This window comes from Anopheles coustani, chromosome 3, assembly GCF_943734705.1.
Source record: "Anopheles coustani chromosome 3, idAnoCousDA_361_x.2, whole genome shotgun sequence".
NCBI classification, from domain to species: Eukaryota; Metazoa; Arthropoda; class Insecta; order Diptera; family Culicidae; genus Anopheles; species Anopheles coustani.
This window is the reverse complement of record NC_071288.1, coordinates 23,936,489-23,955,828: the sequence shown is the minus strand read 5'-3', so window position 1 is coordinate 23,955,828 and position 19,340 is coordinate 23,936,489. Positions and strand designations below refer to the sequence as shown.

The 19,340-nt window shown below is 45.8% G+C and overlaps 1 protein-coding gene across 1 annotated transcript; it reads left to right on the top strand.

The window, feature by feature from the left end:
• Positions 1-11,127: 11,127 nt before the first annotated feature.
• LOC131258866 (galactosylgalactosylxylosylprotein 3-beta-glucuronosyltransferase P-like) lies at positions 11,128-16,369 on the top strand. Its single transcript, XM_058260256.1, is given in 5 exon segments — positions 11,128-11,634; positions 15,163-15,379; positions 15,667-15,821; positions 15,904-16,194; positions 16,262-16,369. Coding segments are annotated over 5 exon segments (1,278 nt in total).
• Positions 16,370-19,340: the final 2,971 nt, after the last annotated feature.

Here is a 19,340-nt window from a genome sequence, read left to right as displayed (position 1 = left end):
TTTCTTATCTGATACTTTCGGTATTCCATAAATCTGAATTCATTTAGGGCGAAGATAAACCTGGTCTGGATGATGCATAAACCTTAGCCGGTAGCTACAAAGGAAAGATTACACAAGGTTGCATTATATCCGAGATGTTAGGACAAATTGTTATCCTTCGCCCGGGATCACTTCTCCGTAAAACTAGATCTTAGATTTTATTTAGATTAGAACACTCTGTAGGGTGGAAGAATATCACTAGAAACTTCTAGTTACGACGTCCCTTCCCCGAGTATTGTACTATGGTACTCGATGGCTTTTTGCGTGTTCAAGCGACTGTTCTGTCTGATTGAACTTAAAATGGGTATATAAATCTTAGTTTACAATCTTCATGAATAAAAATCACAAACTGAACATCCTTCAATAGTTGCTAGACGTCCATAAGTATACCGTTTTTTTTTAAATGATGTGCTAACATTAAATCTTAGGGCCCGTTCTGGCGCTGACAATTTTAGTAATGGAGCTTCAATCTTGTCATTCAATACCTTGGCTACGAACGTTGCTTGGGCAACATTCCGCCCATGGGATAGAGATTGTAAACCTAATCGATCACGATAACATATTTGACTAGTAGGCATGGTATAGGCCTGTTTAGTAAACCAGTTTAGTAAACCTACGCTCAATTGAATCTGTGGAATGTGGCGTGCAAGAAACAGAGTTAAATTTTAGCGACGGATAGTGAGCTCTTAGGCACATCGGGTACTTTAAATCTTTATCGTTTCTCAAAATAAAGCCCAGTATACAATTTCCCTTATCGATATTTTCGTAACATAAATTCACTCTGTTTTACGTTTAGAATGTAACGACTAAACACTCTATACCAACTCTAAGCAAACTGTGTAGTTTCAGAACATACTTTCTCATTCGTATCATATATGGTGTTTTATTAATTACTAATTTAAACTACTGGGAAATGGTTGCTAAGCACCTCCCATTTTTGTGAATCAGGCAAACGTAAAGGTACAAGTGTAGCATTGTATGCGCGCCATTCGCACTACGCTCGCCTGACACGTCTGACACGGGGAGCTTCGAAAGTTTCCGGAAGTATTTGCTATCGGTTTACCGTCTCCCTTCAGGCCAGGCACCCACTCCAGTTCGCCACACTCGCGGAAGCTGGCGGATTATTACACGAACTATAATGGCTCAACGTGCCCCTAAAAGCGCGTCCCATTCCCGACGGAAGCAATTTTCCTGGTTTTCGTTTCGTTTACCAGTATGAGTTTTGTTTTGTTCTCTCCTCGTTTGTTGCTCTTCCTCCTGCTGGTCGAATGCGCGGCTACGTCTGCTACGTTCCGGTCACGTCCCAGGCAAGGGCAGTTTTTCCGGTAGTTTGCCGGGAGTAAAAAGTGTGCAGAACGTTTTCCAATCCACGAAACGGTTTCGTGCCGGTTCGCCGGTGCAGAAACCACCGGAGACTCCTGATTTGCCGCAGCGTTCGGCATACCAGAATGGCCAAAGGGCGCGTTGCTGAACCGGACGAGTTGGAAGTTCCGATAGCCTTTTCTGGGTGGGTGGTACTGGGCAGCTAAAGCTGGGTGAATAAATAACAAGCAACACATTCATCCACCGTACTGGAAAACTGAACGCAGAATGCTTGGCAGACACTTTTATTGTTGGATTTAAAAATTGACAGCTGTAAATTTATCTTTAGTCACAGTCTCAGAAAAATGGTTTAGTATGTAGTTCTTCACTCATCGTAGGATCTAAAGTAGAGTTCTGTGGTCATAAAAAAATGTAATCATCCGTTTTTAGACGCTTTCCTCACCGTAACATGATAAATTATCGTTCCTAATGGCCTGCAACAGCCTTTCCGTACCTGGGAAACACTTTGAAGAAACAGGAAAACAACCATCCCGTCTGGCTAAAATTAAACTTTTCCTTTGATGGTACGCGATTTCCATATTCCCTCCGCCCGATTTTGGCATCCCAACCACCAACATGCTACTGTAAAATACCACCGCCGGGGGGTCTTAAGAAAATAATCTAATAAAACACAACCCAGTCTTCGTGCACACTCGCGCGTTCGCCCCGCTTCGCCTCGGTTTTTACGCTCCCACAGATATATTTTACCACCGCAAAAACCGCCCGGACACCGCCCGGTCCCATGTGGGCCGGTGGAGGAAAACCCCACCAATAACTGGGCGTTATTGCCTCATATGCGCACCACGTCCACACGGTCCGTTACCGCCGGCATGGTTATATTGCATGGCCAGCTCGCGCGTCTTCCTCGACATGCGGCGTCTCGGGAAAAACTTTTCCTCCCAAGATTGCACTACACGCGGGCTGCAGCAGTCCACGTTCTCGAGCCCGCGTGGGGCAAAAGATTCACATTTTCCGCCGGTGCAACACCTCGAAGATGTGACAGCAGCAAGAGATGAGTGGTTGGAAAAGTGAAAAAAAACAAGGAAAAGTGATCCTCTCACAACGTCACCCGCGGTGCAGCCACCGTACCACACCGCGTGTATTTGTGCAACATGTTTTATGAATGGGTTCGGTGCGAAATTGAAAAAGCAAAGTGCTCATTTCTCGACAGCGCCATCTTCGATGCGCGTCCCGCGGGAAGCCTGCATGAAGGATGGCGTCCGGAAATCTGCACATGCACACACTATATGTTGGGTCGTCTGTCGAGCTGAAATCAACGCTTGGGTGTGGCGAGCAGCGTTTTATGTTGCACCATTCATCCACACGGAACTGTGAGCCCTGGAGGGGGGTGGGGTGTGTCCTGGCGACGGTTAGATATTACCTGAGGGAAATTCGTGTCGTCTGGTGTCGGACGCGGTGGCGCTTTGTTTCCTACACGTAGCGATGATGATGACAAAGTGCTGGTGCTTCATGGAAATTCCCGACAGATTTGATTGCCAGCGCTAGGGGGAAAACTCTTGTTGAACACCTGTAAGTTTTTCCTTATAGCTCCCAATAACCATGAATCCTTTACTTCTAGAGTGTGAAGGAAATGGTGCGCATGCAAGTTATGACTCATAAAGGCGATTGGGGGAAAAAATGGCCTAATGTTTCCATTCCGAGTGTTGCTCTGTGCTATTTCCAAATCATACCCTTTCTTGGAATCCCGCAGCATCCGGAACTGTGAGTGGAATGCTGGTGCCAGCTGCGATTATTCCACCACCAGGAAGCGAACGAGTGGCCATTTGCCTTCGAGGGTTCTTGGCTGCCCAGCTGGTGTGTGTGTGTGCGGGGGAGCGAAAAGGGTACGTATATAATTAGCTACCCGTTGCCATCGGCAGAGTCTGCCTGCTTCTCTTTCCGGCCGTTGTTCACGCAGATTCTGTCCATGTAGTCCCGCGATGGTGCATAATAAAGTTATCAGCTGTAATATGATTCCTCAGCTGTCAGCAATCGCCCTTTCGGTGTCGTTGGGCGCAGCTGTTTTACGTCGAGATGTCCAACAGTGGTGCGGTTGTAGTGGTTACGCAGTCACGAAAGGTTACCACGGACTAATGTGCCTGGAGCTGTGGCAACTTGCACTCGGTACGCGAAGTATATGAATACTTCAGCAGGACACTGTGCTGCTGAGTGTATTCCACTCAGATGTCCTGTCCAACCACATCCTGCTGGCCATTTGACAGATCCTGCTGGCACCATCACCACAAGCGACGGTCACCAGCAACCCCGTTCCGATGCGAAACGATTTTGTAGTAAACACAATTATCTGACGCTGTTTCATTCCGATGGCGTTTTCGGATGGACGCATTTCGTCTGCTCGGAAAGGAATGTTTTGCATTTGCAGCGGGGAAGAACACATCCCAAACGGTGCCGATTCTCTAAACGAGGGTATGTCATGTAAAACAAGTCACTGAGGTGATGGACAGCTAATAACTGCCAACAGTTGATTTGTGGTACACTAACGTTATGGATAGCACAAAACTCAGTTCAGTGTGGATAGCGATGATAGAATTGTACTTTATTATTCATCACGCTAGTAAGTATGACCTCAACTCGGTATCAACAAAACGTTGTAGCTAAACCTAAACTTGATAATATGTTTAAAAAAAATATCAGATTTCATTTTGTACAACATTTAACTATCGGATTAGGTTTCGGTTTTTTCATGCAGGGTAAGTTTCTATTTTTTTATTACATGTTTATGTTTCTCTCTTTGTGCTTTCTTTCTTAACATGTTTTTATATTTTTATCGTAATTTTATTACTCAATGAAACCATTATGCACACCCCTAACGTGGATGATTATATAGTGTGATTTGAGTACGGGTTGGTCCAACAAACTTCCTCGTTTCTGAATAAACACTGAGACCTACAGTTTAGCTTATCTACTCTATTACTTTCTAACGTGAAGTGAATCGACCGTTGATAGTTTTATTTTTATTCATATTAGTTTTAGCATTCGAGTCTCCCACAAAACTGTGTTTTCTCCGACCCCGTGGCACTGCCAGCATAATGTAATTAATTTTTAAAAATTTTAATTAAAACATTATGACGTATTTATCGCAACCCGACACCGGGACGGACTATTCTTTCCATATTTTGTCGCTGTCAATTTGTTCGCTCGATGGCTTTAAAACGGGTTTCTCCATTGCGAACCATCGACAACGCGGGTTTTCGCGATGATGGCAGGCACAGGATGACGATGACGATGATGATTAGCTTAACGATGACGCCCGGGTAATGGTATCGCCCCGTTGCCGGTACGATGACGAAGCCTCGGCTCGATCGAAGCCACAACTTTGCAACAATCCTGCCGAAAGTGGGCGGATAAAAACGAGGATATATTACGCGGTCGGAAACACACCCTCCTCCCACGCACCCCCACCGAAGCCGGATGTAGACTGACTTTGGTGGTCGGAGCCGTTCGGGTTAGTGGTGGTCGAAGGTGGGGGGCGGAAAAGTTGAACGTCGTTCGTAATTTTCCGTTCATTAAGTCTAATTTTGCAAAGCCGTTCCTATCATCTCCAGCAAGAGCGAGTGAAGATGCCGGCAGAAAGGATGACTTTTTTAATCCATTTTTTCCAAGGGTCATGAACAGGGAACTAGTGGACGGGAAGGTGGCTATGAGAAGCAGTATTCTGCCATTTACCTCCCCCCTTTCCGGGGGATGGGGTGGTATGACACTTCACCGGGGGGGTCGAGAACCGAGGGGAGTGACTTTGGAGAAGATCTGTTGCTGCTTTTTGGCGTCGACGGCATGTGAAGGGTTGCGGAAGAACGGCTAAATTATGTATGAAAAGCTTTGGGTTCTGCGGGATCGCTGGAAATGTATGGAAACGGGACCACCTGAGCACTCTTGTCTGCGGTCGGCACGCACAGGCGATGTGGTTGTGCTTGTACCAGTTTTAAAGCAACATTCCCACATTCCCCCGTGAATGCCCACGTTTTCTAGCTGATCCCATAAATGTTCCGATTTTTAAACATTATGTAGCAGCTGGCGGCGAACATTAACTAGATTACGAAGGGCGTTAGCGTCGGGAAAGGTCTCAAGCGCTGATTAACTGTTTACTTGTTTGCTAAATTGCTCGGCAGGTAGCGCGGGAAAGTAGTTCAAACCTGGTGGAAAATAACAAGCAGATAAATGGTACGCTGCTAGTGGATTTAGGATAGACGGATCGACTGAGAGGTTTATCTTCATTAACGGGCACACGGTTGTTCGGTTGAAACGTTTTGTTCACTTTGTTTTAAATGCCTTTTTATTTGATGCCGTCATCAATAAGAGTCCAGCTCTGGCTAATGAAGTTGTTATTTCAAACAAATCCCAAAGGAACTCAGCAAAGAAAGAAAACTAAAGTCTCGTTATTTTGAACCAAAATTGTAGGAAGGACTGACAATCGGTTCGGTCAATTAAATCGAACGCTTCGCTGGGCGAATTCGTTTTAGTACTACAACATGGAGAACTTTTCATAAATTTGTATAGAATGAAGATTACAATTAAACTGTAACGTTTCAGTTTTTTTATATACGTTTTGTTATACATTTTGTTGTAAAAATGTAACTCACTAAAAGGAGTTTCTGAGCTATAAGTAATTAAATGCATGCTTATTTTACCTTAATATATGAAAAAATCCAAAGAGGAATCGTACATTATTGAATCTAATTTTAACTTACTTTTATTTGTACTCAATTAATGGGTGAAAATACTCAAAACGAAAATGTTCACATCTAGAGTTGGGTGATTCTGATTCAGATTCATCAATCGGAATGAATCTATGCTACGATTTTGAGATTCTTTTTCTAACTACAAAACACCATTCCCGAGTTAAATTGCATAAATATGGTGCCAAGTGTAGCTAAGGCCTAGTGATTCAGCTAGTTTCGGTTCGGCCAAGCATTCGACATTCCCAACGGATGCTTACTATCCCATTCTGCCCGTTGTTTGCATAAACACCGTACACCGCACCCGTCCGAGCCGAAGTTTTGACAAATGTTAAATAATCAATTCCGACCTCCGCAGAACCAACGGCGGCCACCGGCCAGCGACCGATTCTAAACTATTGATTTATGCTAATTAAATGATTTTCACTCAATTATGAAACCCACTCACCAGCATAAATGGTCGGGTATCGTATCCGTTGCCGGTGTTTGTGTGGCCATTGGGTTTCGATTCGATTGGGTGGAGGGAGATTGTATGCTACGAGAAGTGCGGGTGGCAAAGGGGGAGGGGAGGTGGAAATGTGTATGTTGGCATACGCAGTCAGTCAATGTTGATTTCACAAAAACCATTCCGGGGCAAAAAGAAGCCAACAAACTGGAACATTGTCTTGCACACCGGACAATGTTCCGGCGAGTAAGTGTGTAAGGCGAGACCTGGGACCTGGGGACGGCAATCAAACATAACCGCGAACACCGTGTGTGTGTGTCAGTGTGTGCACCGTGGAGAGCACCGTTGTACCAACATAAATTATCCCGCTCGGGCGACAATTGACGCAGAATGTTGCCGCCGGCGCACGAAAGTCGCTGTATCGCACCGCAAACGGTGTGATTTATTCGGAGCGGTCTGCAGTTTGGAGTCTCTGCACGCGGCGGCCACCCGATGACATGTATGTGCACCGTATGTGTGCCGGTTTTTTTTTCCCCTTCCACCATAGCAGTGCACCGCTCCGTTCTTTCCGCTGCGGTCACCGTGATGATGCGACCGGAACCTTGCGACTTTTCGCGTACCCTCCCCCCGCCGGGGGGGGTTGATGTTTTGATTTTTCCAACCCCAAATTAGGTGTAGGCCAGTGCGTTTCCGGTGAGCGCTGCAGCTCGCTCCGCACCGGATGCTGGTCGTGCCATCCGTGGCTTCCGATGCCGCAGATCTGCCGCCAGGGCGGGCGTGTTTATGTAGGTCGCCGCCGCAAACCGATGTGACCCAGGGCACACCAACATTCGGAGAACGTGACCTGTCCGCCGGTGGAGAAGCGCTAATGATGTCATTCGCTAGATGGAGGGCAATTAAATAATCATGAACAGCAGCTAGACCGGAGACGCTTAGCATTTGCTGCCGGTGCTGGCCGGAATGACACGTACAGGGCTAATGGATCGCCTTTTTTTTTTCTTCTCAATACTTTCTTCCCCGGTACATTATCGATAATGGTGCATCTGGGATCAGTCAACAAATGACACGTTGGAAATGGATCCCATTTGACAAGATTAAATCATGCAATCGCAAGGTATCACGTTTATCGGTGGTTTCCTGCTTCCGCTCAGCTGCACTTCCGTTCGTTGGCAAAACAAAAAAATTCGTCTCTAACAGACTCGGATAAAAGTCACCCAATCGGATGATACGACGTTTCATACGACGATAAATCAATTCCCATTAACCTCTCTCGTGTTTCAAATTTGTGGCAAATGGGCGTAATTCAATCGGGAGCTTCCGCACCATCGGATCAATCCCGCTTCATCATTAAGATTGGGTTGTTTCCATTACCGCACCGGTGGAAAAGAGGTGGATGAAAGTTGAAGGGTTCCGAGATCCAATATGAACCGTGTGATGATAGGTTCTAATTTCGTAAATGACTCGCTAGTTTTTTGTGACCAACCTGATTTCGTAAGGTAGGTTCGATTACATACTTTTAAAGACGAAATGTTACCTCAAACGTAGGAATGTTTTACAAAAGACATCAATAACTCCGTTTTTTTTGTCGCTTCTTGTATATTTTCTTCGTTTTATAATTTAGTTTTATTTATTATCATATGCATTTTAATAGAAACAAAATAAATAAACTAAATTATTGATATTGAATCTTTAACCAAAATAGCGACAACTTAGATGCTTATAGTTTGAAGGTAAACTCCAGAAGCAATAGCAAAACTGCAGGGCTAGAATTTTTCTGATAAATTTAAAGGAAATTTTCATCACTAAATGGTCTTATATAGTGTTGGGTCGTGTAGTACTGAACAATAAATTGTGTGTGGTGGCTTGACCCAATGCTAGTTTTACGTTAGGCACTACAGTGAAAAAAAAAATTATGGCATTAATATAAGATAGTTTTTGAAATATCGGTTAGTTTCTCATTCTAACAACTGACTAGTCTTTTCTAACTATGAAAGTTCCTTGGGGCGCTTTCTAGCCCGCTAAGCTTGGCAATACTTTCATCCTGGCAAACAACTGGCTGTCAACTCGTCGATAAACACTCCCGCCGAAGGGACAATCATCGTCGAAGCTCATTTCCGCTCGGCAGCGATGAATCAACCGGGTGCTGCCACCATTAGCACATTAGATCCGATTCATTAGCACCATTGGCAGCGGAGGATCTATTCTCCATCCGAACATAATTACGCCCGAGCAATCTCGCAATCTACACACGAAAGAGCGTCATCGGCTCCAATCAATCGCGAATCGCATCGCACCGGGCTCTGGTGGTCGCTTTTTGTGCCGGTGGAAAACATTTCCGGTCTTCCGGTCGCCAAAGTGCAGCTTGCGCAACGTACCCCAACCTTGGCCCACACATCGGCGGGGAAAGTGAAATGGAACCGAACCGAAATATGGGAAGCGAAATTCCCGACCGTCGTCCCCGGGGACGGCGCGTGACGAGTAAAGGACATACACGGATGGAGGACAGCCTAATTTCACTAATGCCTGAGTGGTTTTTCCTTCCCGTTTTTTTTTGGGCCACCCAATCCCTGGCATCATCGGGATGAGAAAAAAAAGGTACAACAAATAGGTGAACCGAAAAGGGACATACATAAATAAGTGTAGCCGGACGTTGACAAAAATGCGTTATTCACTTGCCAAATGAATAAAATATGAGGCAAATTTGGTGAGGCTCTCGTTTCCTTTTTTTTTACGGCAAATACAAGTGCTAGCCAGCTTTGCTTTAATCGGATTTTTAAAAACACCGACCCCGTAAAAGGAAGGGGAAATAGGAGGAAAATTGAGAGGCGAAATGAAGAAAATATTTATTAGCTTAGCTTGAACCCAAACCCACGAGACCTAGGATTATGTGCATAAAAATGTGACCCAAGGTTTTTCAGTATATTCCTCTTATTTGCATCGCTAATCCGAATATTCGAATCGACAAATAGATTTACGTGATACATGGGTATCCAATAGATCCTTAATAACGAATTTTCTGTTAACCTTTAATTCGTTTGTGTATCATGAAATGTAATTTTTTTTATATTTCCTGCAAATTGAATAATTTTATTGGTTTAATGACGCAATCCTACAAGAAAATCTACTCTTTATTTTATATTAAAATATTCTCTGCTTTCAGACCGTTTTTAATCAAAGCTTTGCTACATCATTATTCCATTCTTCAATGTCCAAAGTATGATACCGCTAGCTTGGCTTCATAAATAAATCTCGCTTAGCATACTTTCACAACCGTCCCTTGATTGCAGTGTATCTAACGATTTCCTCTCTCTCCCACTGCTCGATGGGGACATTTGCAATCCGCAAGAACAACGACGAGCACTGGGAGGCTGCCGTCCTATTGCCCATTGTTTCATGTTGACGCCATCGTTCTTTGCTCGGCGATAATGTTTGCATCCGTGGGGCGAATCGATGAAATTCAATTCTTGGCGCCCGGCGCAAATCTGGTTCACGGGCACGCAGCGAAACGAGATTTCCTTTCCCACAAAGCCCCCGTCAGTCATTAGGACAACCGTCGTCGAAAACCTTCGACCTTCGAGGGCCATCGTGTTTCCCCGGAGGGAGAGAGGGGGGGGGGGGTTGACGTGAGTGGTTGTCGCTGGGTGCATGAGGTTTCGGTGAAATGATATCAAGCAAGCGGGGAACTCTTATCAAAACCACCCCGGAGGCGGTCGTCGTTAGCGTCTTCTGCGGTTGGCTGGTTGAAAGTAACACGAGCAAGCTCGCTTCGCCGTCCGTGTCCCTCGTCCGCCTCGTGCCTCGATAAATATTCATTCCCGTCCCGGAGATGTTGGGGGAATGTTGGTGAATTTACATACAATTACAGTCTCGTTAGCGACGTCAAGTGGAAAGCATTTGCCGTGGGGGTGCCTTGCCACCGTATGGTCAATTCGTCCGGAAGTGCGACCAGCAAACTCATCATGTACGTCCCTCGGTGCTTTGATAAGCGCGTAGAATATGAACGAGAAGCAGCAGCATCATCCAATGCAAAAAATGGGAACCTTCATGCGAAAGACTTTTTTTTCGGGCAAATTCATCCGCACTTGGATAGTGACCGTGTTTTTTCTTTTTTCGTTTCGCGTTTCAGATTGGTGAGGACCTCCTCGGGTGGGGACCCTATGGCCGACGCCTTCGTCACACGCCAACGCTCTTCCAATGGCCGCACCGAACGTCTGGCAGCCGAACCAACCCGCAGGACATTGTCGAGAGTGTCGCCGTGCCAACGTCGACAGCCGATCTGAACGTTATCCGTCTGAACAATCATATCCCAGCGATCGTCACTGCAACGCCCAGTTGCTGCGTGCCATCGCCCGTAGATAGGTCTCTAAGGAAATTGAAGGCAACGGACACATACACTCTGCCCGTTAGCGGTCACCAACACGCCGGAAGGGATTGTAGGCAAACGCAAGCGATAGCAAATAGCGATAGCGCGGAAACCGGTAGTGCCGGCAGCGAACGCACCCAGCTCCAAGCTTGATGCAGCAGTTTCAACCACGCCGGAAGGACGTACCACCACTCAGCCAACTGCGCCACGCCAGCGTCACCATGCTGCGATCGTACAAACTGTACCTGATGCTGCTGGTCAGCTCGATCTTCTTCCTCGTTTGCCAGAACCAGGGTTCGATCACCAGCTTCGTCAGCAATGCTGCGCCGTCCTCGCCGGCCTCGTCCGCGTCCGGTGCCGCCGACGATATGCCGCTGGGTGTTCCGGAAGCCATATCGGCAGAGCGACTCGTAGCGTTGGTCGGTAGAAAGGGGCTGGTGTACGGCGAACCAGTGCCGGCAACGGCCGAAAAGATCCGATCGCGAAGTCTCAACTTCAAGGACATTCCGCTTAAGCTGAACGATCGATCCTCGTCGACGTCGGCCGCCACGACGAGCTCGGCTGGCACGACGGCAACCACCACGTCCACGACGGCAAAGACGACGACGTCCACGACGACGACCACCACCACGACGACGCCAAAATCCACGGCCGGCAAGGATGCAGCTCTAGTAAGTATCTCACAAGAATAGCAAGAATCGTAACGGCCGAAACAAATCTAATATATAGTAGACTCCCAAATCGCAGATAATGTGAAACTATTTAAAAAACAACACAACAAAAAAACAGATCTGCTTTTGGTCGGTAGATGAGTTAAAAGAGCCTCTAACTGATCGCGCAATAGTTAAAAAACAGTGAAAACAAACCTCAAACGATCGCGGATCTTCGAGAGCCCATTATAATTGACCATTTCGCTTTAAAAAAGGGCCTTTGGACTTCGTTTTACCCAAATATTGTGAAATTTTGGCGCATATTAAACCTTGACTGTACAAAAAGATTGTTAATTCATAGAATAGACCCGGACACTATCGAAAACAAATTGATGTATTTTGGGTAGCAACACAAATAGAATGAAATCCTTATTCTTGAGGCCATCGTCAGTAAAGAACCTTCTTTTCCCGACACGGTTTTGCAAAATCCTATACAAACATGCACCTCTCCGAGCGATCTCAATTTTCACATGTTGGAACAAAGCAACAACAAACGATCGTTGAGAAAGTTTGTTCCAAAATTGCCCTTTCCCTATCATTGGGTAAACTTTCCAAAACGTACAAACAGTGGGAAACTATGTTTTGGTAGTTGAAATGTTATATTCCAACATTGCTGCGTAGGGTTTGATATTTAAAATCGAACTAGAAATACCCCGCCCGTTACATACGTCTTTCTAACATTACCGTCGAAAAGGTAATAAAGGCATTCTTGTTCAACGCTGGCTTGTTTTGTAAGCCATCCATTGCCTTTGATGTTCCACCAACGCGCGTTTGTAGTGCAACTCTCCACAGAAAAGTGGTCAAATAGTAGGGGATGTAAAATAACTCGCGCAGAATTTCCAGCGGCCAGTGGTTTGACGAACGTTTTTGTAACGATGCTTCGCAGTTGGTTTGGAAAAGCCGGAATGTGGCCGTGTATTTCTGTACGTGTTTATGTAAGGAATCAAAGGCATACCTACTCACACGGAATGCGCGGGATGCAGTGGAAATCCTAGGGCACCAAATTCGACATTCCACCAAATCGGCTTGCGTTTGTCCGAATCGGCTGCATAAATTGCATTTTCCAGCACGCATTCCCGAATGAACGGATGCATGCTTGCTTTCGACGCGAAAGCGGCTTTTCGTACCCCCAATCAGTAGGCGTTGCGAAAGTCGGATGAAAGGATCATAGGATAGTTCTAGTGGTGGATGAAACTCGCACGGTCTGATCTGATGAACATATGCTTCGTACCAGTTTTTTTCCGGTAGAGCAGATTTGATTTTCGCTTGTTTAGGACGAACACCGGTACGGGGAAGTAATTGGCTCGCTGGAAACGTGTGAGTATGGGTTTTCACCGACGGATGCACATCCGGTGCAGTAAACCATTCGCCTACGCTCGGGAAACGATGCGCCCCGTTGGGTTTCCCATGGACCGTGGGCGTTTAGCCGTTGCATCGCAAAGCGGATGCGATTACAATCGCTTACAGGATTGAGTTTACACCGTGCGCCTGTCGAACACGATTGGTCTTCCCTGTTAGCTGTACACTGAATCCTATCGATCGGCTTGATGGAAAGGACGTAGGTTTGCTTCCAACGCTTCCATTGCTCAACCATTGGTTAACCCACGCGGAGGACTCATCGATCGCCCACGTCGGAAGTGCAGTGTATAATTTATTGCCAGCTCAATATTTTACATCCTTTCGCATCCCCGGGGGCCGTCTCTCGGGGGAAATTACTTACATTCCAGCCAGCTTGCTGCCAAGGATGACTGTGTTTACCTTGCAAATGGCATGGTGTCCCGATAAGAGCGACCCTGAAGAGATGCAACGGAAGGGTGCAAACAGGTCCAACGGATAACTCCGTGTCGCATAAGGCACGGAGGCGCTTGTGAAGTCCTTTACCGACGTTCTTAGTTCTTTTGAAGAATGTTTTTCCAAGGGTTGGGGGGAAACAGATGTAGAAGAAAAATAATTTTCAAACATACCAGCACAAATATCAAAAACCACAAATCAAACCTTTGACAAACTCTTTCCCTTCAAAGGGTGATGTTTTCATCGAAAACAATTAACTTTAGTACATGAGTAAAGTAAAGTGGGGTTCCTTTCGCAAAACACAGCTGACGTGGGTTCGTTTAGGAAATAAATTACCACCCCTTTAATGTCCGTAAGCTTCCACCGGCGAAGCGGACATGAAAGGGAGGCAAATTGTCACCACCATCACCCAGGACCTCAACAACCTCAATGCAACAAAAGCATATCCCGTGCGCTCGCTCGCATTTTCCGATCCATTAACTGTAAAGAAATTAATGCCGTCCCCCCTGTCGGGCTCGATTGTCCCGTGTGTCCCTTGATTGAAGCCGCGCGGGGATGCACGTTGGACAGGGCACGTCCAACAGCAGCGCAAGCATCGGGAACCCGGAAAAACACCGTCCGAACGCTGGTAGTTTCATGAATAAGTGATCGGAGTTTGCTTTAGGTCTGATGTGGGTGGGCCTTGCAAAACACGAACCGTTACATCCCTACAGGGTGAGGGGGGTGTGGGTTGAACGGGGGTTGGGATGGGTCAAAATAGCCGGGAAAACCTTTGCCAAACCGTGTCACCCATTGTAATCAGCAGCAGAAGCGGATGGGCCGTGGCGTTTTTGGAAAATTGGAAAACCCTCAAGGGAGGCGTGGTGTTGTGAAAACCAAAAACCTCCCATCCCATTGCACGGAATCGCGAAAAATAGGAATGAGATGGGGGTGAGAGGGGTTATGTTTTCCGACTATTCACTGCGTGGGACCATGTCCTCCAAACGTTGTCGGCTGTTCCTTTCACTGGTAGGATAACTTTTTTCCATGCTTATTCATTTGGCCAACCATTGGACCTTTGTAAACGGGGAATGGACGAAACGAGTACGAATGGAGTATATTAATCCACAATTTTCCCGTTCGATTCAGGATAGGGAACTTTAATAAGTTTACGGTTAGCCTTCACTCCCTCCCGTGGCAAGGGAAAACCACGAAACCCTCGTTTGCAAAGGGGCCCTTTCAAATGATGGCCACTTCAAATATCGGCTGGTCGATTTTCAATTTAATTTTCCACCACCGAAACCCCAACGCCACTGCAGGGACCTCGGCCTGGTGAAGACTGGTAATTAGAAAACCTCCATACACTTCCCCGTATGTCCATGACGGTTCCTGGATGTTTGTCCGATCGCGCGTACTTTGATGATCAGTTGAGTAATTGGCGATAATTTATTCATCCACCAAACCATCCCGTGCTGATTTTACGGTTTCAGCCGAACAACAGCGATTTGTGTGTGTGTGTGTTTTTCTCTGACTCCGGGGATTTTCGGACAAAAGTTTTCCCACCGCCCCGAGGCACCAATCCATCGATCCAAACCCACCAAAGTGCACCATAATCAGCGGCAAAAAGTCGGCAAAACAATCCGGTGAAAAGTTTTCCACTCGTCGGATAATTCCGAGCACCACTTCACTGTGCAGACAAAGAAGTGCCTCGACGCGGCTGGATTTCGTTCTTTTTCAGTACGCTCTACACCTCTCTCGCTCTTACTCTCTCCACAGCAACGATTTCCGGTGGACACGAAGCTGCTGCCACCGCTGTACATCATCACGCCGACGTACCGGCGACCGGAGCAAATACCGGAGATGACCCGGCTCGGTTACACGCTGAAGCATGTGCTGAACGTCCTTTGGATTGTGGTGGAAGACTCGAAGAATTGCACCGAAGCCGTGACACGGTTGCTGGAAGACATCGGTGTGCCGTATGTGCAGCTTGCCGGTAAGTGGAGATGTTCCCTGGCATGTTTCGCTGGTGCCGCTAAAGGACGAACGCATACGATGGGCAAATAGAAAAATCTTAAACGAACATAGGTACATCCTTGAGAACTTACCTGACCTGACCTGAAGAGTAGAGTCGTGTGATAGATCCCCAACTGATAACGAGTTAGTGTAGGAGTTGAACAACAGTTTTACAGTCTACTTCGGACTAGGAACCAATCAAGTCGGAGTGGAGATTCGATAAAGGAAGTTGCAGTTATATAGTTTAACCTCTCTCTATCCTAATAGCTCCAATGCCAGCGCAATACCGCAAGAATAAGGTAAAGCCGCGCGGTGTGTCTAATCGCAATCGGGCACTGCAGTGGATCCGTGCCAACGCCACCGAGGGCATCCTTTACTTTGCCGACGACGACAACACCTACAATCTGAAGCTTTTCGAGCAGGTGAGATACTCCCTTCGCAAAGCGGTCCCCTTCTAACCCTCTAAACCTGATCTAATCCCCACCACGTTCACTTTCCTTCCAGCTGCGCCATGTCCGCAAAGTGGCCATGTTTCCGGTGGGGCTCATCTCGAAGTACCAGGTCAGCTCGCCGATCGTGAAGAACGGTACGATCACGGGCTTCTACGATGGGTGGCTCGGTGGCCGGAAGTATCCGCTCGATATGGCCGGCTTCGCGGTGTCGGTCAAGTTTCTGCACTCGCGCCCCAATGCCCAGATGCCGTTCAAACCGGGCTACGAGGAGGACGGCTTCCTGCGCAGTCTGGAACCGCTCGATTTGAAGGAGGTTGAACTGCTGGCGTCCAACTGCACGGAGGTACAAGATGAGCTGAGCGCGTTTTGTCTGGCATGTACTAATGTGTGTTTTTCCACTCCAATTGCAGATACTGACGTGGCACACGCAGGCCAGGAAAAATCCTTCTGCTCCGGTACTGGATCGCAAGAAGTACGACGGCACGAATCTGATACAGCTGACCAGCTGGCTCGTGTAGAAAGAGTGGACCGCGGCCGGGCATTCGCTGATGATGCCCCGTTGGTTGAAGAATCTATCCGTCTGGGTTTTTAGGCAGGGTGTACCTTAAAGGGACGCAACTGCATTTGTTTGCATTTCGTGAATTGACAACACTGCATTGAAAAGGCGCTGGATTAGAAAACCCCCGTATTCTTCGAATGGGCATCCAAACGTTTGGGCAACCCGATAGGGAGTTTGTTATGGGAAAGACTTGCTAAAGAATCATCACCGTGTAACATGTGTATGTCGAGGTTTTTTTTTATATTTTTATATAACTAAAAACTACTTCCCAGACCCTTAGATAGCATTCTTAGAGGGATTCTCTTAGTCCTGCTCAATTTCGGTTCGGATCGTGTGCCGAGAGACGAAAGCAAACGATGGTACTTAAGTGTGCAGCAGACGAGCAGCCCGGCCCGCACGTTCCCGGCACAAAGTTAGTCAAATATTTATACGCCATACGAGGTAAACTAGAAACTCCAGCTACCGCCTGGTTCGCTCCACGGTGAAATAAAAAAAAAAGCAAAGACTATTTCACACCGTCTCTCGCATTCAGGTGCGATTCTGTATGCACACTGTACTGTCCCCGCGAGGAAATCATGGAAGAGTTTCGGAAGAGTTTGGAACACACCAAACGTAAAAGTGAATGCCTGTCACATTTTACTGAGATTAGCGTAGGTTAGGATATGCACCAAAGAAGTGGCCAAAAACTATCGAAATCATTGATGAGGAGATTGGGGCATGGGAGCGGTCTTGTAGATATACCGTAATACCGTTGGTTTTGACCTGATCGTTACACAAACGCGCCGCCGGATGAAGTCCGAAGTAGTCAGAATCTATGAGTAGCGATGTTTGGTGAAATACAAAACTCAAAAGAAAAGGCTGAGACAAAAAAAAACATTAAAGTTGAACATTCATCAGTAACGAGCTAAAGTGATTGTTTTGCCCAATGGCTATTGCAATCGTTGCGGACACTCCGTGTACGATGATTAACAAGCGTAAGGTGCGTTCAGTTTATTTAACCTACAACAAACCAAAAAAACAAAACTAACGAATAATACCACTGGAACGATCCAGCTCGTTCTTTGCTCTCGTAATCGTTAACAACAGTATACATAGTGCGTACAATATTCCAATAATATACACTTCAATACTTTCACAACTACACTACACAAATGGGCACTACTAATGGATGGTAAGAAACATTACTCCCGGTCCCAAAAGGACACGGTGTCCCCCCCCCATTCCTGGTGAGATTTTAGATAGTAATGTTTTTAACAAATTTTTAGTGTTTAGATATTAACAGCGGGACATTTGTCGGGCCACATCTAATGATCGAATGTTTTTAAAATAGTTTTGTAAATAGAATAACTACAAACCAAGCAGATAATATCCTTACAACTTTAAGTAATGCCTGTCATTTTTAGTTTGTAAAGCCCTCGGCTAAAAACTATCCTCTACGCTAATACCGTAATGGAAAAGGTGTGTCTAATCGATTAGATCGTTCATTGGAATTGAGTATTGCAAGTTCACTAAAAGTACCTTTCCAGTAATGACGCAAAGCAATTGATAGGTCCTTTGCACATTGACAATTTCTTGCGGCAGGATCGGTCAAAGGAAAACCCATACCTATCCATGTTCCTTTTCCAGCTAAGAGAACGCGATTTGCCAACAAATCACGATATGAATACGAATCAATATACAAAAAAAAACGGAGGTAAAATCTTTCGCAAACGAGCTTCTTCTTCTCATGTAAAACTAGCTGTTTATGACTTATCATGTGTAGACGTTGTATCCGTTCATCGTTTCTTCTATGTCACGTAACTTTCTCTATCAATATTGATACTTTTCTTATGCTTCTGGCAAGGCTCTATTCGCTTACTTTCACTGAAAGTGATTACGGACAGAACATCTGAATCGTTTGTTCATCTTTTTACAATAGTTATCGTTGACGCTGCAGATACATCCTTTTTGCAAATCAACGTAGGATAAGAGTTCGGCATATTGGGGTCTGTAAATTGACAACTCACTCGATTACGGGGAACGTTGGGGGCGATTTTATCGATTGCAAATGGTATGATGGTAACCGAAGGACAGGAAATGAACTTGTGATCTTTAGCTGCACTGAGAGGAGGGTAACATAACCTTCGAGGAAATCAGAGGAAATCAACCACGTAAAGACAGTGATCAGGTAGTGAATAGAAGCAGCAAAGATGTAATCTGCTAATGTTGAACTATTTGACGAGATGTGGGTTAAAAGTTAAAGGAAAACAAAACCTTGAACACTCGACGCAGTGAAACCGTGAGATATATTCGGTAATCATCCAGATAAGTGATAATCTACTATTGATCAGCGAATGTGAATTTTGAAGGTGACAGGAAATGAAGAAAAACAATAAATTGACTTCTATCTTATCGGTGGTTTTCTTTTTTTTTAGCTTAATTATTCAACAGATATATCCGTTACGTGAGACACAGCACATTCACACAAAAGAAATGTCGTTTTCTAACATTGTTCGATCAATTTAAAAAAAATGTTCTAACTAAATTTCAAACTAATTTTCTACATTTAACTACTGTAAGCGGAATGAGTTTTACGTCCTATTTTAATTAAACGGTGTGAGAAAACGCGAGGAGTGTTAACGAACAATTGTTGTTAACATTTCAAACATTTGAAAAATTTCGGAACGGAGTGGAACTGGGATTGAGAACCTTTAGACCGAGTCCGCAGAGCTGGGTGCAAGGAATCTCTTTTCCCGGGCCTGTGAACCTACCCGTCCCATTTGCACACAAGGCTGAACCTAGACGCGTCCCGTGAAATTGCGGACTATGGAACTGGGAGGACGGTTTGAACCAGCTCACTACGTAACTGGGTTCATTATCTCTCTTCTAGGAACGAATCGTTCCGGGTAGGTGCTTTACGGAATTTGCAACACTACGCGCTTATTGCCGCC